This window comes from Miniopterus natalensis, chromosome 17 (genome assembly GCF_054644295.1).
Source record: "Miniopterus natalensis isolate mMinNat1 chromosome 17, mMinNat1.hap1, whole genome shotgun sequence".
Classification (NCBI taxonomy): Eukaryota; Metazoa; Chordata; class Mammalia; order Chiroptera; family Miniopteridae; genus Miniopterus; species Miniopterus natalensis.
In genome coordinates this window covers 24,547,837-24,570,620 of record NC_142097.1, presented here as the reverse complement: position 1 = coordinate 24,570,620, position 22,784 = coordinate 24,547,837, and the positions used below count along the sequence as shown (strand labels likewise).

Sequence of the window (22,784 nt, the reverse complement as noted above, 5' to 3'; positions counted from 1 at the left end):
GAAGCTGTGACAGGTCCACGCCTACCACTCGGAAAGCCCAAGATGGCCGGGCCAGGAGCCTAAGGAGGCTGCCCAAACCTAGATCCCCTCGCCCGGAGCCCACCCTGGGGAAGTCTGGGGACGTGCCACGCCCCCTCACGTAACCGATTACGTAATCCCGCTCGCCAGCAAACGTGCCGCAGCGCGCCAGACCCGCCCCCAGTCCCGGGCTCCCGAGAAGCCGGACTGTCAGTGCCGCACGTGAAGCATGCTGGGACTAGCTTTCTGGACTCCCGGCAGCCCCTGCGACGGGCGTACGTAAGGAACTGGCTGGCCGCGGCCGTTCTCCGTAAGATGGCGGACCGGCGGCGGCAGCGCGCTTCGCAGGACACGGAGGACGAAGAGTCTGGTGCTTCTGGCTCAGACAGCGGCGGTTCCCCGGCGCGGGGCGGCGGGGGCTGCAGCGGTAGCACGGGAGGCGGCGGTAGCGGTTCTCTGCCTTCCCAGCGCGGAGGCCGAGCCGGGGCCCTTCATCTGCGGCGGGTGGAGAGCGGGGGGGCCAAGAGCGCTGAAGAGTCTGAATGTGTGAGTGCGCGCGGGCGGGGTGGGGCGGAGTGGGCTGGGGCGGGTGGCCTGCGGGCCCCAGGGAGGTAGGTTTAGGTGATGATGGGAGGCTGGGAGTTGGTGGTAGATGCTGAGGCTTATTGTGTTGAAGTATCGAACTGCTGTCTCTGCGGTTTGCTTCCGGAGCCCCAAGGGAAGAGGAGGGGTTGGGGGTCTCTGGGAGGAGTGCGGAGTCTGTGCGAATTGACCGAAACTGGGGCTGGAGGTGAAGAGACCTGACCTCCCTCAGATTCTACTTGTTAAAGATGTGCCATTCCTTATCTCCCTTTTTAACCATTTTGTATTGAGTCTTTAGCTCTCCACCCACTGGAAATCACAGAACTAACCTATGTCTTCTCTTTCCCTTCAGGAGAGTGAAGATGGCATCGAGGGCGATGGTGAGTAGCATCATGATGAAATTTTTGCCCCAAAACTCCGGTCACCTATTTCCAGCAGCTGACAGCCTCTCATATATTAGGGCTTTGGGGGAGGGTGGTACAGAGTGGCTCTTTATAGCATAGTACTAAAGGAGCATAACGTTTTAGCAGTATGCTTTTAGGCAAGTCACTCTTTGAGCCTGTTTCCCACCTATAAGTGGAGGCTATACTTTTATTTACTTCGTAGGTTGTTATCAGATTTAAAGGATCTTTAGCCTGACCCACAGCAAGCAGTAGTCAGGAAGTATAATTACAATAATTTCTGTTACTTTCTTTTTTCTTTATAAATTTCTGTTTTCTTTTCAGCTGTTCTCTCGGATTATGAAAGTGCAGAAGACTCAGAAGTGAGTGTGATAGGTTTTTTTCCTTTGGTGTAGGTTGGCAAATATATTTTATTACATATGTATCTATACATGTATATATATTTTTAAAACGTGTATGCCTGTGGTTCAAAAGTACCATGACCTACTTGTTACTCTTGTGCATTCTTCATTTATGCTTTTGAAAAACTGTTACAAAAGGTCTTTTAAATTTTTTTTAATTGATTTTATATATGGAGAGAAACATCAGTTTGTTGTTTCATTTGTTTGTTCATTCATTGGCTGATTCCCATTTGTTCCCTGACTGGGGATCAAACCCACAACCTTGGCTTATTGGGGTGATGTTCTAACCAACTGAACTACCTAGCCAGGGACCAAAAGGTCTTGTTCATTTAGAGCAGGGATGGGGAACCTTTTTTCTGCTGAGGGCCATTTGAATATAACATCGTTCTCAGGCCATACAAAATTATCAGCTTAAAAATTAGCTATGAAAAAAGCTCATAGATTTACTGAATTTCGAGTCCCTCCTGCAGTTGCCTTGGCAGAGCCACACCAAATGATTTCCTGAGCTGGACATTCCCCACCCTTGATTTAGAGTGAGGGAAACTTGGTTCAGGCCTCTTCAGGCCACATGTGTTATATTGTTAGTAGTTAGCTTCCAACTATCTGAAGAAAATAAAGTTCTAAATCAGCGAATGAGAACATTCTGAAGCCCTTCACAGAGCATATGGCAGTTCATTTTATGCTGCCTGGGTAGTGAAGCCAGCTAGTTGGGTGTTTTTTTCCGGTGTATCTGAGGACCTTAAAAGGGTAGGATTCTGAGTGCTTTGTGTCAAAAACATCCCTGCTTATAGATGGGGCTTTTTCTCTCTTATCTTTAGGAGTTTTCCTAAGCCAAGCTTTCTCGAGCTTACTTGTTTTGATTGGATAAACTACTAGTGATGGCATCAGAATGGCTTTCCTGTAGTTGGTGAATGGAGTCCTGAGTTCTCAATTTGGGTTATGGGGTTATATATAGGAGGAATTGGATTGTGGATCAAAGGTTCATTCTATAAATCTTATAGGCTCGTCACTACTTATTAGACTTTCCATTAAGCCCTGAAGATGCAATAGTGAACACTAACAAAATTCCTAAATTTAGGAGTCTTATAAGTAAGGAAGTCAAACATTCAGGTAGTCACAGGAATTGAATAGGAATATCCTGCTGGAGGATAGGGTTAAGTAAGGTGTTAATCGCTGGGTACCAAATGCGTGCTTCCTCTGTCCTTTGTATTTCCCGCCTAATGGGTATTTTCAGATTCATGGAAACAGCGTGAGCCAAAGATTTTATCTTGAGCAAAATTGATGATCACTTAATTTTCTTTCCCTTACAAGTCAATTGCTGTTTTTGTCTAGAAGTCCAGTAATTCTGTTAGAATTTTCTTGGTATTGGTCATTCTGGGTCAGTGTTCACAGTTACAAGATGTGCTACTCTACAATATGTCATGGATCTCCTAAGTATTCTTTGTCTCTCTCCAATATTTAGCCTTTCTAATCGTTTTTATCTTCTTATTTTTTATTTTTTTAAAATTGATTTTAAAAAGAGAGAGGAAGGGAAAGAGAGAAACATCGATTTTTTTTGTTGTTGTTCCACTTATTCATGCATTCTTTAGTTGATTCTTGTAGGTACCCTGATGGGATCAAACCCACAACCTTGGCATAGTGATATGATGTTAAAACCGGCTGACCTACCCGGCCAGGGCTTTTTTTTTTTTTTTTTTAATCCTCACCCTAGGATAGTCTTTCCATTGACTTTTAGAGAGAATGGAAGGGGTGGGGGGACATTGGTTTCCTCCCGCACTCGACCCGACTGGGGGCTGGGGATTGAACTTGCAATCCAGGTACATGCCCTTGACCCAGAATCAAACACAAGACCCTTTGGTGCATGGGCCAATGCTCTTAACTGCTGAGCTCGTCAGGGCTCTTTATGATTTTTAAAATATTTTCTTTTCACCTTTTATTTCTCTTATGGCATTATTGTGTTTATTCACTTTTGTATTCCTTCTCATTTAGACTGTATTTGAAATTATTTTCTTCAGTTTCTAATGCCTTCCTGAGTCGTTTCATTTCACTTTTTATTTTTTCTAATTCTGATCTTTCATGCCTTATGTAATTTTCTTAATGTCTTTTAGCTCATTTTGAAGTAGAAGTTACAATTTTGATAAATGTGCATGTCTTTCTGGCATACTTTTATTGTCTGTAGGAATGCTATTCTTTTTTTCTCATAATAATTATATATGGGATTTAACCTTTATATTTTTATGTTGATTTTTATGTAAAATTAGTATTTTTGATCTCTTAGAAGTGCCTCAGGGTAGCTTTTTCTAACTTCACGGAGCTCCCTTTTCTGTTGTTCTCTGTAGTGTTAAGAAATATATAGTGGCTTGCTTTTTGAGATTTTCTGCTTTTATTCCTCTTACTAACTTGTTTTGGACCTTCTTTTTCCTTCATTTTTTTTTAATCCCTCTTCTGCTCAATATGATTCTCTTCTCAACAGTTTCTCTTCAGTGTGGGACCCTATCCTAGAAAGGAGCCCTGGTAGCTAGGTCAGTTTCAAGATTTCAGAGGGTTAGACTGTTCTAGCACCATTCAGACCTCCTTTATCACAGGATCCTTATGCTTATATGCTACCAGAGACAATAAAATCCCTCCTAATTTCAACTGTTCTGTTTTGCTTTCCATTGGATACCTGTTGATTATTTCAGAATTTTCCTATTCTCAGATCCATTTACTTCTCTCTGCTTTCTCTGGCACTGACACCTATCTGTGGCTGTTGGTGCTTTTTTATGTGCATATATTTTGGGGTCTTGGGGATATCTTGTAACCTAGTTTTTTTGTAAATGTTGTTAGACGGGTTTTGAGTTTGCTGTCTAGAAGCTCTCATTTCATATGGAGATTTGAAGAGAGCAAAAACTATGCTACTGCCATTTTCCCAGAATCCTAAAGAAACTTGACTGTGAAGGGGAGGCTAGAGAGATGTAGCTAGAAAGAAGCCTATGAGGTTAAAAGAGGGTTTGGTTTTCATTTTTAAATATATCTTTATTGATTTCAGAGAGAGGAAGGGAGAAGGAGAGGGAGAGGTAAAACATCAATGATGAGAGAGTCATCATTGATTGGCTGCCTCCTGCACACCCACTACTGAGGATCCAGCCCACAACCTGGGCATGTGCCCTGACTGGGAATCGAACTGCGATCTGCTGAATTTTAGGGTTGATGCTCAACCACTGAGCCTGGCCAGGCTGGTGGTTATTTTTTAAAGTTGGAGAATCAAGTATGGTTAAAGATTGAAAGAATTAGTAAAAGGGGAAGAAAGGGGAGCGAGTAGGTAATAAGTGTACTGGTGTTCTTGACTGAATATGTGAGAAGAAATAGGAACGTGACAAGGAAAATGTCTTTAATTGTAATTATGGAGAGGTGGGAAGGAAAGGTATGTGGGGAGGAAGCTGGTGGTCCCTTCTTTGTTTTGTTTTCTCTGAGAAATAGAAGGAAAGACATGAAGAAAGAGGTTGGTGGAAAGTCGAGGTAAGAGTTGTGAGACTAAGAGGTTTTGGGTAGCTGAGGTTGGAGGTGACATTGATGCATGAAGTTTTTTTAAATTCCTTTCAGTGATGGTCTGTAGTCTGATTATAGGCCTAGAGAAAGGAGATGTTTGAGTTGGCCCAGTCCCGAGCACATGGAAATGGCAAGGGAATTGAGAGTTATTAGTAGTGATTGAAGTGAATGGGCCATGGAATCTAGAGAGATGAAAGTGAATGTGGGAAAGGACCAGTTGATAGGGAGAAAATGGGAAGGTCAAGGGAGTGGATATCTCAAGTTGTAGGTGCGAGGGTAAGGGAAAAACTGGGTAAAAACAGGAATAATAGTCAGAGTTTTGTAAAACCACTTTATTGACATGCTGTGCAATTTATCCATTTAAAAGGTACAATTCTAGCCCTAACCGATTTGGCTCAGTGGTTAGAGCGTTGGACTGAAGGGTCCCTGGTTTGAATCCAGCCAAAGGCATATATACCTTGGTTACAGGCTTGATTGCCCCGGCCCTGGTTGGGGTTAGTGTGGGAGGCAACCAATGGATGTTTCTTTCTCTCCCTTCCACTCTCTCTAAAAAGAAATGGAAAAAAGTATCCTCAGGTGAGGATTAAAAAAAAAAGTACAATTAATATGGTTTTCAGTGTATTCACAGATATATGTGGACATTACTACAGTTTCAGAACATTTTCATCACCTCAGAAAGAAACCCTGTATTTAATTATCACCCCTGCCCCTAGTTCCTAAGCAGGGGTAATAAGCAACCACAAGTCTACTTTCTGTGTCTAGAGATTTCCCTATTCTGGCCTTTCGTATGAATGGAATCATATCAGGTGTGGACTGTTATGACTGGCTTATTTCACTTAGCATGTTTTCAAATTATAGCATGTATTAGTACTTCATTCCTTTTTCTGGTTGAATAATATTTCCGTTGTATGGATATGCCACATTTTGTTTACCCATTCATCCATTGATAGACATTTGGGTTGTTTCTAATTTTTTGTTATGAATAATGCTGCTATAAACATTAGTGTACAAATTTTTTGTATATATATGGTTTAATTTCTCTTGGGTATGTACCTAGGAATGGAATTGCTGAGTCATATGGTAACTCTGTTTAATTGTTTGAGAAACTGCCAAACTGTTTTCCAAAGCAGCTGCACCAGTTTACATTCCCAAAAACAATGTATGGGAATTCCAATTTCTCCACATGCTAGACAGCACTTGTTATTGTCTTGATTTTTTTATTCCAAGTCGTAAGTGTGAAATGGTATCTCATTTCAATTTGCTTTATCCTTATGACTAATTTTGTTGAGCATTTTTTCTTGTGCTTATCAGCCAATTTGCGTACTTTCTTGGAGAAATGGCTCTTCAGATACTTTGTCCTTTTTTTTTAATCCTCACCTGAGGATATGTTTTTCATTGATTTTAGAGAGAGGGAGAGGGAAATATTGATGTGAAAGAAACATCAGTCAGTTGCCTCCTGTACGTGCAGTGCCTGGGAATTGAATCTGCAACCTTTTGGTGTATGGGACGACGCTTGAACAAACTGAACCACCCTGCTAGGGCACTTTGTCCATTTTAAATGGAATCTTTTTACTGTTGAGTTACAAATTCTTTATATAGTCTAGATACAAATTCCTTATCAGATATATGATTTGCAAACATCTTCCCATCCTCTTGGTTGTCTTTTTCATTTTTTTTGATGGTTTAAAGTTTTATTTATTTTTGTTGTTAATCCTCACCGGAGAATATTTTTTCCATTGATTTTTTAGAGCGAGTGGAAAGGGGGAGGAAAGGAAGGGTGAAGAGGAAGAGAGAGGAGAGAGAGAAACATTGATGTGAGAGCATCGATTGGTTGCCTCCCACATGCTCCCCGACTGGGTTGGGGATTGAATTTGCAACCCAGGTATGTGCCCTTGACCTGAATACTCTTGACTCTTCAGTGTGCTGCCAACACTCTAACCACTGAGCCACACAGGCTAGGGCTGTAAGGTTTTAATTTTGATGAAGTAAAGTATGTTTTTTTCTTTTGTTATTTATGCTTTTGGTGTCATATCTAAGAAGCCTTTGCTGAATCCATAACAAAACCAAGGTCATGAAGATTAACCCCTATGTTTGTTTAATTTTTATTTATTGATTTTAGAGAGAGAGAGGAAAGGAGGGGAGAGAGAAAGAAACATCAGTTTGTTGTTCCACTTATTTATACATTCATTGGTTGATTCTTGTATGTGCCCTGACTGGTAATCTAACCTGCAACCTTGGTATATCAGGTTGATGCTCTAACCAACTGAGCTATCCAGCCAGGGCTTAACCCCTATATTTTCTTCTAAGGGTTTTATAGTTTTAGCTCTTACATTTAGGTCTTTGATCCATTTTGAGTTAACTTTTGTGTATGGGTTGAGGTAAGGGTCTAACTCCATTCTTTTAAGTGTGGCAGTTTTTATAAAAACCTAAGGTATTTAAATTTAGGATTTAAAAAGGTGGAGCAGGTTTTACTTTAAAACCTGCATAGCAGTTCCAGGTGTCGACATAAGAAACATTGAAACCTATAGAGAATTTTTGGGAGTATTTGAGCCAAACTGGTGACATTATGCCTGGGAGCAAGATCTCAAATGTTCTGGAGAATAAGTTTTGTAGCTTCTCTTATGCGTTCGAAATGAAGGAGGGACTGTAAGGAAGATTACAAGGAGGTGGGAAAAAGCAAGGCAGGGGTTGGATTACAGGATAGTTAACAAGATTTTGTGCTTTCTTGAGGGTGTTTGCTTATTCAAAGGTGTGCTAACCTAGATGTACAGAAACAATGGACAGGGCTTTTACTTAAGGAAAAGATAAGCCTTTTACCAAAGAAGTTATAGGGCTGAGGCATGACTACCCACCATGACCTGCTCAGTTAGAAATTTATAATCAGATCACCCTGTGAGGGTTCTTTCCATAGAACCCCTTTTTTCGTCCACACAGATAAAACTGGTCTGGAGTGTGGCCATGGAAATGGATACCTGAAGTGGAGGTGAGGACTGTGAACTCATTGCTAAAGTCTTAAAGTGAATGACAGGGTGGGCCCAGGCAGAGGCATAGCCAGGTGATAGGAGCCCCCAGAGGAGCAGGAGTTTAAAACGAGGTTGGAAGAGTTGGATCTGGAAGAGACATTGAAAACAAGGAAGACACCAATTCCACCTCTTAATCTGAAATATGTGGAGAGTGGAAGAATGAGCTAAAACCTCTACAGTGAGAATTCTGCTAGGGAAGCAGTTGATTCAGGGGAGAGTTAGGCTTTAGAGCTGGGAAGAGTGTTCACTGAAGTAGTGGAAACAAAAGTAGGGGAGTTTGTCTCTGGAAAAGGGTTTTGATGTCATCCCTCAGCCAAAACATTGTGATCCTAAGTGTAGCCTTTGGCTTCAGTTAGACTAGACTGACTAATTTGGAGTCTCCTCAGCACTATGCCATTTGTATCTTTCTACCCTGCCCTGGAAACAAAATTAGTTTCTCATTTGGAATAAAAGAGTTGCCTCATTTGACAAATTCCACCACAGACTAGAGGAGGTGGAGCATAAAACAAAGTTTACTGATCGTGCTGAAACTATTTTAAAATATTTGAATTCAGTGTGTGTGTGTTTAAGGTCACATATACACACCAAGCAAGATTCTTGCAATTTTTGCTTTAGAACCTGCAGGAAACATAGGAGCAAAGAAAGAACTGACTACCACCCACCTATCCCCATCTCAAGAAGAGGAAGAACTTCTTATGATTGAGGGAAAATGGGAAGAATCAAGGGTATTTAGTTGTTAAAAAGCTCTGGGTAAATGCTTGAGTTTCATAGTGTGGGTGGGGTCAAGCAGTCTTCCTCAATTCTTTGGGTTTCATACCAGTATCACCTTTCTGAGAATATAACCCAAAAACACTTAGAGGCCAAAATATCTAGATGCTGAACAGGGAAGAATGGGGAAGAGGAATTAATTGGCTTGTTTGGACCAATCAGGCTGACTTTAGCTCTATTTGAAGAAAGGGCAGGAACTTAGAGCTTCTTGCTTCATCAGAAATCTCATAGTGAGTCTCTGATCCGATTCCTAAGGCCAGCCTGGGTCTAGTTACAAAAGGGTCTGGTTCAGATCAGGTGTCAGACCCAGTTGGAGAATAAGAGCAGTTCTGCACATATTTACCAGGTGGCAGAGGTGTATTAGTACCCTGACATGTTATCCTAGCATTGGGGACTAGACCACCTTCCCTCGAACCCATTTCTTTGTGGCCTCACAGGTCTCTAAACCTACCTCCCCAGCCTATATAGCTCTGCCTCCTTAGGCCCAAATCCTGGGAGGACAAGAAAAGAGAGTAACTCTTCTAAATCCCATTCCCTTAGCATGAGCCTTAGCTGCCCTTTTTCCCTGTCTAGAATTAGCCACACCCCTATTACCTAACCCTTCCTAGTGGCCCCTTTTTAGAGGGTAGCCTAAGGACCCTCCTTTGTGTGGACAGACCCACCACTCTGTCACAAGCAGGATTATCTAATCTTGATGTGGTAAGAGGGAGAGAGAGAGAAACATTGATGTGAGAGTGAAACCTCAATTGGCTGCCTCCTGCACACCCCATACTGCGGTTTGAGCCTGCAACCCGGGCATGTGCCCTGACCAGGAATGGAACTGGCAACCATTTGGTGTGCAGGACGACCCTTAACCAATTCAGCCACACCGGCAAGGGCAAAGCCACTATTTTTCAACTTGAGGATAATATGCCTTGGGAAATCATGGAGTTATGAGGAGTTTGCAGATCTACTAGCTCAGCTAAATTTAAAGTATTATTGAATGTATAGTAGTTGTTTGTCATTATATGTTTTATTAGTGGATACTGTACTGAGCTGCTGTCTCAAGGTCTGTGAAAAATTTAGATCCTAAAAGGGGGTTCACATAATCTAAAATATTGGGAATCTTTGTTCTAAGCCATTTTGAGATGAGAAAATTCACAACTTGAGTTACAGTATAGTTATTAGGCACTGCATGTTTAAGAGACAATTCATGGAGAGGGAAAGAAATCAACACAGATTAAGCTGCTTCTGTATGCTAGGCACTTTACTGCCTCCCATTCATATTCCCTGGACTCCTTCCCCAGAGGCTGCCACTGTTAACAGTTGGTTGCATATCTTCCCAGAAAGCTTATGTGGATTTACATAAGCATATGTATATGTGGATGTATTTTGTGTGATTTTATTTTTACGGTGCTCTTATCCTCTAGAAATCTTAGAAGAATATTGATTGCTTTTAATTGTAAAGTTTGTTAGAAAATGTTTTCCTAATGAATGGAAATTTTAAAAATGCACCTTTCAGCCATGGCTGAGTGCCTCAGTTGGTTGAGTGTTGTCCTGTACACCAAAAAAAGGTTTCAGGTTCAATTCCTGGTTAGGGCATATACCTAGGTTGTGGATTTGATCCCTAAGTTGGTTGGAGCATGTACAGGAGACAACCATTTGATGTTTCTCTCACATGGATGTTTCTCTTTCTCTCTCCCTCACTCCCTCCTTCCCTCCCTCCCTTCCTCCCTTTCCCTCTCCCTCCTTCCTCTCTCTCTGGAATCAATGAAAAACATATTCTCTGATGAGAATTTAAAATAAGTAAGTAAAATAAAATAAAATGCACCTTTCAGATCTTGTCTCCACAGCTGACAGGGAAACTTTTTTCAGGGTGAAGAAGGAGAGTACAGTGAAGAGGAAAATTCCAAAGTGGAGTTGAAATCTGAAGCTAATGATGCTGCTAATTCAGCAAAAGAAGAGAAGGGAGAAGAAAAGCCTGACTCCAAAGGCACTGTGACAGGAGAGAGGCAAAGTGGGGATGGACAGGTCAGTACCCACCAAAGACCTCCCTTTTGGGACTGGAAGAGGGGCTTTCAACTTTGGAGGGAGTAAGGAGCCCTTTATCTGTCCTCCAGGAGAGCACAGAGCCTGTGGAGAACAAACTACCCAAGCATTTGGATGATGATGAAGACCGGAAGAACCCAGCATACATACCCCGGAAAGGGCTCTTCTTTGAGCATGATCTTCGAGGACAAACTCAGGAGGAGGAAGTCAGGTAACAGCCACTTGCTGCTATTTAGTGTTTATTGTATGTTAGGTACTTTGCTGAATGCTTTACCTGTATTATTTCACTTACCACTCATAACATTTTTAAAGTAAGTATTACCTCTTGTACACAAGAGGAAAGTAAAGCTTAGAATATTTGGCAACTCCTGGTGCAGCAGCTAGGATCCACACCTACCCTTCCACTGCCTTCCTTAATCTGAGGCTCAAGGCCTCTGGGATATGAAGTACTTGCAGAGGCTGCCATATAGTAGAGAGATGTTTCCAAGGTATTAAGTAGTTTGAAGTGAAATCTTTCCTTATGTCTATTCCTGTTGAGCCCAGCAAGCCCTGAGGTGCTATGATTCACTCTTGCTTTTGGGAGGTCTGTTTTGTATAATCTGGAAAGATGGAAAGACTACATGAAGTTTCTTCTGTTTCCCTGCCCAACGCTGTTTGTTTCACGAACATCTTTACTTGACAGATTCTTCCAACCTAAGACACTTTTTCCTGGTTTTATCCAGACCCAAGGGGCGTCAGCGAAAGCTGTGGAAGGATGAGGGTCGTTGGGAGCATGACAAGTTCCGGGAAGATGAACAGGCTCCAAAGTCCCGACAGGAGCTTATTGCTCTTTATGGATATGACATCCGTTCAGCTCACAATCCTGATGACATCAAACCCCGAAGAATGAGGAAACCTAGGTGAGCAAATTTTGGAGCCTAAACTATTGGTATTGTAGAAAGAACTCTGCTTTTTTATTTTTATTTTTTTATTATCATTTTTTAAAATATATCTTTATTGATTTCAGAGAGAGGAAAGGAGAGGGAGAGAGAGAGATAGAAACATCAATGATGAGAGAGTCATTGGTCGACTGCCTCCTGCACGCCCCCGACTGGGGATCGAGCCGGCATCCTGGGCATGTGCCCTGACCAGGAACTGAACCCCGATCACCTGGATCCTAGGTTGACGCTCAACCACTGAGCCATACCTGGCCGGGCTCTGCTTTTTTAAATACCATTCCAGAAAGTAATTGAATGAATGAGGAATATGGGACGTCTTCCTGACCTTCAGTTTAGACTTTTTCTGTTCCATTTTTTTCAGGTTTGGGAGTCCTCCACAAAGAGATCCAAGCTGGATTGGTGAGCGGCCAAACAAGCCCCATCGCCACCAGGGTCCTGGGGGTACCCTACCACCAAGGACATTTATCAACAGGAAAGCTGCAGGTACTGGCCGCATGTCTGCTCCCAGGAACTACTCTCGATCTGGGAGCTTCAGGGAAGGTCGTGCTGGATTTAGGCCTATGGAGGCTGGTGGACAGCATGGTGGCCGGTCTGGTGAGACTGTTAAACATGAGAGTAGTTACCGGTCACGGCGCCTGGAGCAGACTCCTGTTCGGGATCCATCTCCAGAAGCAGATGCTCAAGTGCTTGGCAGTCCTGAGAAGGAAGAGGCACCCTCAGAGATACCAGCTCCTGCTCCTGACACTGCACCACCGCCCCCTGACAGGCCTATTGAAAAGAAATCCTATTCCCGTGCAAGAAGAACCAGAATCAAAGCTGGAGATGCAGTCAAGGTTGCAGAGGAGATGCCCCCTCCACCTGAAGGGCTGACCCCTGCACCTCAAGTTCCAGAAACTACTCCTCCTCCACCTCCTAAGACTGGGAACTGGGAGGCTCCAGTGGATTCTACTACAGGTGGACTTGAGCAAGACGTGGCACAACTAAATATAACAGAACAGAATTGGAATCCAGGACAACCTTCATTCCTGCAACCACGTGAACTTCGGGGTAGGTGCCTTAGGGTTAATAACTAGATTTTCTCTCTTTGCATCATTGGGTTTAGGGGCATTGGATTTAATCTCTCTCAGAGGTGTGGTGTCTAACAAATAATCTATGTTTTCATTAACTGCAAAAAACGTGGATTCCTAGGTATATTCATCCAAGGACCTCATAGCAGTTTTATCTATTGTCTGAGACTACCCTACTACTTTGCCTACTATTAACTGATCAGTCACCAATAATGAGCTCCTGGCCCTGGCAGTGTGGCTCAGTTTGAGTGTTGTCCTGTACACTGAAAGGTTGTGGATTCAGTCCCCAGTGGGGGTGCATATGGGAGGCAACCAGTTGATGTTTCTCTCACATTGATGTTTCTCTTTCTTCCTCCCTCCCTCCCTCCCTTCCTTCTCTTTCTGGCCCCCCCCCCCCCCCCCCCGCAACATTCTGGGTAAGGATTGGGAAGCAAAACAGAAAAGCTCCTGGATACAAATTCCTTTACCACACTGTGGAAAACTGGAAGAAGAAAGCAGTGCTTTTATTATTTGAGCTAATGATTAAAGTTTGAAGGCAGAAACTTACTCATTTGAATTTGGATGAGAATCTCCTAATCTCTTTGAAAGGAAAGCTTCTATAATTTCCTTAATCTTCTAGAGCCAGGCTACCCAAAAGTACTTTCTGTAATGATGGTGTTTTTGAATACTTGTAATTTGGTCAGGGTGTCTTGAGTAACTGAACTTTTAATTTTAAATAGTTGAAATTTAAATAGCCTCGTGTGGCTAGTGAATATCACATTGGACAGCACAGTTCTAGATACTAGGACCTATCTACCACCCATTTTGCCCATCCTTTATCTTCCTCCAGCTAGATAGGACAAAGAATCTTTTCCATGATTTCTGAAATCTAATTTTAACTTAATGGTTGGAGATCCTCATGTAAACTGGGAGTTTTGGCATCCTTCTCTGGTGTGCATGGTTTTTGAACAGCAAAAATCAGTGTGGTCTCAACTGAACCTGGAATTGATCTTTGGATCAAGTATACCCTTCTACTGATATCTTATTATCACTGGAAGACAGTCTCGAGAATGTAATCCTGTTGTTTTTTTCTGAGCCATTTTCACCCAGAGGGGAATCTCTTCCCAAATTTCTAGGCGAGACCTTGGTGGCCAGAGTAGGTTTACAGAACATCCCTCACTGTCCAGTTGTTGCTTAGAAACTTTGGGCCTGAGATTTTTTTACTGTGTTTGATAATATAATGTGCTAATTGTAACCTCCCAGAGATTCTGTGCAGGGAAATATTTGGTGGGGAAAATTTGAACTTTTATTTTCTACTGAAGTAAATGTTTTTCATTTTCTAAGGCTTTATTGCTGAATTAAGGTGGCAGGCAATGGGAGCAAATTTCCAAATGCTGGCGTTGACAGGAAGCAGAGATAGTTTAAAAGGGATCTTGTTAGTTTATAAGCAAAAAGCCATTTACCAGTTGGATTCTTCATTTTCTTGATGGTATCTTTGAGTCTCACATCTGTCTTCTCTGCAGCGGTGACTTTTTTGGTATATTACAGGTATGCACAACCACATACACATGGGAGCAGGACCTCCACCTCAGTTTAGCCGGATGGAAGAAATGGTACAGAACGGGAAAGGAGTAAATGGAGGGAGGGGGCTGCATGTAATAGCTTTTGAAATAACTTTTCTCATCAATTACCTGTGTCTCTTTTAATTTGAGTCTCCAAAAACGTAGAGGGTTTAGGTTAAAATCTTGATGTTTTTCATTCCTTTTTAAACACTTGCCATGTACAAAGTCCCACCTAAAGGACGGTGGGACTTGAATGAGAGTCATTCTTCTGGAAGTCTTCTTGCTCAGCCCTGTTTTTTTATTTCAGGGTGTCCAGGGTGGGCGAGCCAAACGCTATTCATCTCAGCGGCAGAGACCTGTTCCAGAGCCCCCTGCCCCTCCTGTGCATATCAGTATCATGGAGGGACATTACTATGATCCACGTGAGCTTTTTTCTTATTGTTGGGGTATCTTTTTTGGCACAGTGAAGCGAACTAATAGACCAGGCTCCTGCCTTCTGAATTTTTTTTGACTGCTTACAGTGGTTATTCGTTATGATTGGTTGCTGTTTTCTTCACATAGAAAATTGAGAATATCCCTTAAAGGGTTTGGGGGATGGGGAAACTTGTCCATGTAATACAAATAATGAAAGTTTATGAGAGTCCCAATGTGATATCTTACAGTGCAGTTCCAGGGACCAATCTATACCCATGGTGACAGCCCTGCCCCACTGCCTCCTCAGGGCATGATTGTGCAGCCAGAAATGCACCTTCCCCACCCAGGTAAGTATTGTACCTCTCCTTGTATGCTTCCAGTACATGAGGATGTATGTTGGGGACTTTACAAACCCTATTCTCCTGAGCTCTGTGCTGCTTGCCTATGAGGCTGGCCACTCTGCTGCTTGGGCAACGAATCTCATGGGTCCATCTGGAGGACTTCCGCCCTGAGCCTGTTTATGCTGGAACTGATGTTATTTTCTATTTCAGTTTGTTTTTTTCTCCTTGTTCAGGTTTACATCCCCATCAGACACCAGCGCCTCTGCCCAATCCGGGCCTCTATCCCCCACCAGTGTCCATGTCTCCAGGACAGCCACCACCTCAGCAGTTGCTTGCTCCTACTTACTTTTCTGCTCCAGGCGTCATGAACTTTGGTAATCCCAGTTACCCTTATGCTCCAGGGGCACTGCCTCCCCCACCACCTCCTCATCTATATCCTAATACACAGGTGAGATGGCTAATGAACAGATTTTTATAGGTATACATCCTTTAAATCAGACAGGAATGTGGTATGGGGCAATGCTCAAGATATTTGAGAGAACATTTCAATACCACTGATTTGCATGTAGTGCCAGTATGCCTCTTGGTGGTCAGCAGTTGGAAATGCAGCTTATGTAACGCCCATCATCTGTTTATTCTCTTCCATTTCTTTCCTTTTTTTTTTTTTTTTAAATATATCTTTATTGATTTCAGAGAGAGGACAGGAGATGGCAAGAGAGAGATAGAAACATCAATGATGAGAGAGTCATTGATCGAGCCCACAACCTGGGCATGTGCCCTGACCGGGAATCGAACCCCTATCGCCTGGATCCTAGGTTGACGCTCAACTGCTGAGCCACGCCGGGCCTGACTCTTCCATTTCTTTAATGGTGTTTCATTTAAGCGTTTTAGTATGTCTTAGGTCGCCATTTATTCAACTGCATAAAGAAACTGTATTCTTTTTACCAGCCCTACCTCTCCCTGTACTGCTTAACCCCCCCCCCCCCCCCCCGTAAGTTGAAACCACCTGGTATCTGGAGTGTTACCACTGAGCTCAGCCTCTTTCATTTGTCAACTGGTGATAGGAATTAGAGAAAGCGGGGCAGTACTTTGAAGAAGTAGGAACTGGAGCATAATTAGCACATAATAAGACAGAAATGAATAATAATTTTGTTTCTGGGGGACGCAGCTTAGAGATTTAAAACATTATAAATTCCTTAATATTTTTATTTTTGTTCCTGAATAAGGTTTTCTCTTCATCATAATTTGGATTAATTTCTAACTTTCTTTTCTGGCTTTTTGGGGTGTCCAGGCCCCATCACAGGTATATGGAGGAGTGACTTACTATAACCCCGCCCAGCAGCAGGTACAGCCAAAGCCCTCCCCACCCCGGAGGACTCCTCAGCCAGTCACCATCAAGCCCCCACCACCTGAGGTATGACAGCTGCTTCCCATGCTTTAGGGCACATCCTATATCAGTGGGCTTTCCTTGTCTTCAGAAGATTTTCCTTCTGTTCTGGGTGTGTTTCTATGGAAACAGTTGCCTTTTTTTTTTTTTTTAATGACCTGATAACACATTTTAACTTCATCATTTCAGGTTGTAAGCAGGGGTTCCAGTTAATGTGAATTTCTGAATATTTTAAATCTAACATGATATAAAAGTAAGTACATGATTTACTATAACTTTTATAAAACATTCTTAAAACTAATGCTCATGTTTACTTGCTCAACAATCACCTAATTAATGCTTTAAGTTGTAAACATGGGTTATCTTGGGAGGAGGCTTAAAGAAGTCCCAAAATTTGCCAGTTTCTTTGTTTTGTGATTGCATTGAGCAAGGTTGAAGTAGAAACCATTGTTAACTTGGCAGAATTTCATTTGGGAAGCTGCAAGGAAAAATGCATGAGGGCATTTTTTATTAAGGAAAAAGGAAATCTAAATTTGAGGTGTTACCTCAGCCATAAAAAAAATAATAAAATCATCTTACCATTTGATACAGCATGGATAGACCTGGAGGGTATTATGCTGAGTGAAATAAGTTAGAGAACGACAGATACCATATGATTTCACTTTTATGTGGAATCTAGAGAACAAAATAAACGAACAAACAAAGTTGAAACTGACTCATAGATACAGAGAACAGACTGATGGTTGCCAGAGAGGTGGGGGGCTTGGGGAACTGGGTAGAAAAGGTGAAGGGACTAACAAGTACAAATTGGTAGTTACAAAATAGTCATGGGGGTGTAAAGTACAGCATAGGGAATATAGTCACTAATATTGTAACAATTATGTATGGTCCCAGTTGGGTACTGGAAATACCAGGGGGAACATTATGTAGTTTATGATTGTCTAACCACTATGCTGAACACCTGAAACTAACACAAAATGATATTGAATGTAAGCTGTAATTGGAAAATAAATACATATATTAAAAAATAAATAAATTTGAGGTGTTAGAGTTAGAGCCAATGCTAAAGGTCATGGAAGAGAAAGACCATGGGGGTTTTGTTTTGTTAGTGACATTACTTTAAAACACATTATTTAGAATGTGGCTTTTTGAAAACAACTTGTAAATACCCAGAAGGTCCACTAACTCTTTGGTGGTTTTTCCCTTTTCCCCACCCCTGTCAGAACAACAGAGATGGGAACCCAGGAAAGAAGAGAAATACAACTGGCTGTCTGCTACCAGCAAGGCTTGAAAGAGAAAGGGTGGCTCCTACCAGCAAGCAGCTGAATGAGGAGGACCCCTGCCTTCCTCTGAGGATGGGCTCTGTTAGAGAAAGGGAGAAGCAAGTGGACTTACTCCTGTTTCTACACACTGCTTGAGTTAGCTGTGCTCAGAGGAGCAGAGATCTAGACAGCCCAGACTTCTGAGTCTACATCTAGAAACCCAGGTTTTTGGCTCTTCTTCACTTTGTCCTGAGAAATTCAAGTGTCTTCTGCTCCCAGGGAAGCTCCTTCCTGTTTGTTTTGTTTTCTAAGATGTTTGTTTTTAAAGCCTGGCTTGCTGTTCTTAAATTAATATTTTATTTTTCTCTCTGTCTCTCTTATTCTCTGCGTTTAAATGAGACAAGTTCATTTTTCTGGTTTGCTAGCTGCTCTGGTTTCCTTTGGTTCTTCCCTACAACCCAGATAATTGAGAATTTACCAGCTGGTCTTTTCCCACCAAATCTCAAAGAGCTGGCCTTTCACTTTTGGGTGGCCTTTCTTATTATATACTTGGATTTTCTTAACTCCTCTAAGCTCGAAGTTTGTGGTAGGAGCCCTTCTTCTTGACTTCAGTTTTTAGGCGTCTGAGTCTCCATCAGTCCCTCTACCCTGGTAGATAGACTTCATGCCTCTACTGAGGGCAGAGCCTCTACAGTGAGGAGAGAAAGTGTTTTTTGTTTTTTTGAGAAAGGGAGGGTGGAGTGAGAGCCTTTTGCACCTTAGGGATATGTATTCACACAGTCCTCAGTGCTCAGTCTTTGAGGTAAGTGGAATTAGAGGACCTGCTTTTCTTATTTCTATCCCTCCTATCACACCCCTTTTCCAGTTGCTGTGGACCAATGCATCTCTAGAGACAAATATTATCCAGCTAGCAGTCTACCCTGTCCTTTATAATGGCTCTTCATGTATTTTCTGCTACAAGAGTTTTAGATGTTACTACCTTATTTTCCTCAAGTTCTCCTATCCTTGCAAGCAGAAGAAGATACTGCACCTGGGCTTAAGGCCTTAGGAAGCCAGTGACTTTTGCGGCAAGGGCTTCTTTCCTCCCTGTCCATGGCGCTAAACCACTCTCCTGCTGCCTCTGCGGAAGAGATTCCCATTATTGCAGCACTTGTGTCTGCCAGGGGTAACTTGGCCACTGTCTCTGTCCTTCTACAGAACCTGAGGGAGAAGGTGGCAGCTGTGTCTCTCCCCAGGTAATGTCACTATTTCTCTTCCTTCTCTTAAGCAGCTGGCCTGACCACTCTTGAGTCACAGGTGTGTGGGGAGGGAGGAGAGGCACTCAAGATGTAACCCTAAAGGAGGAAATAACTAAGAGACTCTTCCAGGGGTAGTTGGTGGTTGTGCCTTTGGTAGGCTATTCCCTTTGCCTTAAACCTAACGATGTCTTCTCAAGCCTGTGGGCAGCATGCCCAGATTCCCAGACCTTAAGACACTGTGACAGTTGTCTCCGTTGGTCCGCTGTGTTTCATTGCAAGAATTTCTCCATGTGTGTTGTTGTTGTTACTGTTTTAAAGCGTACACATTTGTGATTGGTGTTGTGACTTGAAGATAATAAAATTTAGACTGTAAACTTGGCTTTTTTGCATGAGTTTTGATTTGGGAGGGAGGGAAATTGACTCCTTGATTCCCCAGAGTCAGTCACAACTCAAGCCTGCTAAGAGTTGTGAAATGGAAGTCCACAGAGATAAGGAGCCCCTGTGAAGCCACAAGTGTGTCTGTACTCCCCATCAGCTATCTTTCCTAACCACATTGTCACATGGACTCGAGGATATCCTGCAGTCCCTTAGTTTCGAAGTGTCAGACAAAATCTAGTGAGATGCTGCTTACCCACCTGAACATCAGTCACATCCCTTATGCCTTCATTTGTGTTTGGCAAATAAGTTTCCCAGGGTAATGTGCCAAATGTCAGTACAACTATACCAGGTCCCAGAAGAGGGCGAGGTGTAGGTAGCTTTCTTCTTGAAAGTAAGTAAAGACCCACGCTGGCCCTTAAATATCAAGGACCGCAGTCTAAGACAGAGGCTCCTGTCAATCTTAGTACAGGCAGGAGGGACAACAAAGACCTCCAGCTGTGGCTCATGCCGCTGGTTACTTCTGCCACTTGGCCTCTGATGAGCACAGGGCAGTTCCTATCTTTGAGCTGACTGTTTCTTCCAGATCCTGGGTGGTGTGGAAGTTCACTACAGAAGCTATCCACAGTGTGGGGGAGCAATTGAATTTCATGTGGAGCTGGCAGCATCTGTTCCTGAGTTGCACAAATCCTTGTGCACTGGGGGCATGGACATCATGGCACATCTTAAAGCTTGGGATTCTCCCTTCCACCCTTTTAGTGGTGTTGCTACAGCCAGAGGACCATAACTTGCCTTACCCCCAGCCCCAGTTCCTCTTCATATCATGCCGGTTTGCTTCCCTTCCCCACAAGGTGATGGGCTTTTATGGCCCTGATCTGGGGTCATGTAAAGAATGCCAGCCAGCCTTGGGGGGGTGGGTTACTGACAGGAGGAAGGAGCAGTTTAAGATGCTTCTCCCTTACCCCTGCCTCTTGCTTCCTCAGATCCCATTGCTCTGTTGCCCTGGTAACAGGCTCAGCAAGAAGAAACTCAAACTCAGCAAAGCCCCCAGGTTCTCTGCCCTCCCAGCCTACCTCTGGGCAGAAGTGTAAGGGACAGACAAAATGGGCCTTAGGTAGCCTTGCCCCATCCCCTTCTGGCATTCCATGGGCTTCTTGCCTGCATCTCCTCACAGCTGTTAGTTATACCACCCTCTTTTGCTCATTGTCTTCCATGACAGAGTATAGGTACCCTGCCAGCCCTCCTCCCCCGGGGTCAGCACACACGTCAGCTACCTTGTGGGCCACTCAGAACAGCAAAAAGAATTCCAGTCTCCTAGTATCTGCAGCCCCCTTGGGTTGAGGTGTCCCTCTGTGGCAGTGATTTCAATCCTGGCTATTTTAATTACTTGGGGATCTTTTAAAAAATACGACAAACCTCAGCACCATCTCAGTATTTTTGAAAAGTTCCCCTGGATTCCAGTGTGCAGCTGGGGCAAGTACCACTGCTGTTCAAGGAGGACCATGACTCGATGCTGGCTTTCCTCTCTGATTTAAGGTCTTGAACTGAGTCTCTACCTAATATCCTTGAGTAGTTGGAGGGATCCTGGGGTCTTGTTCCCAAAGCTTCCAGTTTCTAAAAGTCTTTCTGCCCTTTTATTTTCAGCCCTCACACTCTCCACACTCCCCAATTCTTCCCCATTCCTAACCGACAATCCCAAATCCTGCCCAGAGAGGAGGTTACCAAGGCAACCAGCTTAATCTGGTAACTGTGGCATGTGCTGGGAATGGAGCCCTCCCCTTTTCTTATTTGGTTCATAAAATACCTGGGGACCTCCAAGCCACTCACTCCAGCCAGTTTCCCCTCAACCCCAGGGATATTGGGGTACTAATAAAGGGAGCCCATGAAGCTGATACTTGGATCTCTATTTTAGCTTCTTAGCCAAAATTGTGCTCTCTCCTATTTACTGTTCCCTGTCTAAATCCACAAACAGATGGGTGTGCAAGCTCATTTCTGTGAACACATGCTCTAGCATACATAGGACCAGATCTGCACACACACCGACGTGTGTAGCGCACACCCTATTCAGTTCTACCACCACTCCCAGCCTTTAGCATTCCTGTGTCTGCCTGGTTGGTACACAGTAAATGGGTGCGGCATTGTCCAAGGCGCCTCAACCCATCTGGAACCTGGTGCCACTCCCCAATCTTGTTACCTTAATCTCCATGTGCTTACACTGAGAGTGTCTCTTTACCCACCTCCTCCTTAGGAACAGAATGCTCCTGGCATAGGCATCAAGAATAAGGATTATTTGGAGTGCAAATTTGGCACCACTTTCCCCACTCCATGGTTGTGTCAACACTGGGGGGCTCTCTATGCTTGATGGTGTCAGATGGTACCTCTGGAGCTTGTTACCCATCTCCACAGCCCTGCTTTCTGTTGCCAGCTAGGCTTAGGTGCCCTTGCGTTCCTGTTCTCCTCTTCCTGCCTACTGTCTCTTTTCACCCCAACTAGACCTGCCACAACCTGCTGCTCCCCGCCTGGCTCCTACCTGCCTGCCAGTACCTGCCTTTCACAGGCCAGGCCCTCACCGTCTATTGTGCCCTACCAGAAAGGTTAGATGGATGCCGCCTCCCGGGCCAGTGCCAAGCCACCCAAGCCCTTTCCAGCCCTTCTTGCAAGAAGGGAGATAAAACCCACATATTCCTGTAAGTATGTCAACAGAGTACACTATCTGGGTTGAGAGTGATGGACACCCAATCAGCAATCTTTGTAGGTTTCACCTGAATATAGGTAGGTGAGTCACCGCACGCAGGCCACAGACCTGCCCTGGTTCTTTGAAATACTAGGGTCCCTGTAAATCCTCCAGCCAGAAATCCCTCTCCATTGGTATATCACTCTCTTACTTTTGCCCTTAATTTCTGCATCTTCTCTGCACTCTCCACCCACTGCCATTCAGCCCCTTGCAATTCAATGTGGCCTCCCGACTATCAGCCCCAAACCCAAGTTCAAGCCTCGCGCGGCCCAGGGGGCGGGCCCAGGAAGGGCAGGGGCGGGGACTGGGCGGGGACTGGAAGAGGGGGCGCGGTCTCAGCTCTGCCACCTTCCCGGCGGTCAGGAGCGCCGCCGCCGCCGCCGCCGCGTCCTCTCAGCCTTGCGCTCGGCCCGCTGCCTCTGCCGCCGCAGCCCGGCCCACGAGCGCAGAGCCGGGGCACTGGCCCCGCATCCTACCCACCCTTCGGGCCGCAGGCCGGCTGCAGCCGGCATGGGAGGCCACTAACGACGGGCACCCCGTCCCTCTGGCACCTCCCCGGGCCATTGGCCACTGGGCTCTGGCCAGCGAGCCTCGGGCACCTCTGGCCCCCAGTCCTGCGCCTGGCACGGCCCTCCGCTCAGTCCCTCCGGCTCTGAGCATCGTGTCCCCGCCCCCCCGCCCGCGCCTGGGACACCTGGGTCCCCCGGCGGCCCCGAGAAGAGGGGCGGGTGGGGGGGC

At 44.2% G+C, this 22,784-nt stretch overlaps 1 protein-coding gene across 2 annotated transcripts; it reads left to right on the top strand.

Annotated features, from left to right (window-relative positions):
- The first annotated feature begins 217 nt into the window (after positions 1-217).
- CASC3 (CASC3 exon junction complex subunit) lies at positions 218-16,690 on the top strand. 2 transcript variants are annotated; one of them, XM_016202255.2, is made up of 13 exons: positions 218-564; positions 953-980; positions 1,326-1,363; positions 10,576-10,731; positions 10,821-10,960; positions 11,472-11,648; positions 12,049-12,734; positions 14,282-14,346; positions 14,603-14,717; positions 14,958-15,056; positions 15,284-15,498; positions 16,342-16,464; positions 16,627-16,690. In XM_016202255.2, exons 1-13 carry the CDS (start codon positions 334-336, stop codon positions 16,648-16,650), a joined length of 2,097 nt encoding a protein of 698 aa, XP_016057741.2. In that variant the 5' UTR covers positions 218-333; the 3' UTR covers positions 16,651-16,690. The 2 variants fall into 2 exon arrangements, with proteins under 2 accessions (XP_016057741.2, XP_087682259.1); XM_087826133.1 differs by lacking the exons at positions 218-564; positions 953-980; positions 1,326-1,363 and having other exon boundaries at positions 10,644-10,731; positions 11,432-11,648.
- Positions 16,691-22,784: the final 6,094 nt, after the last annotated feature.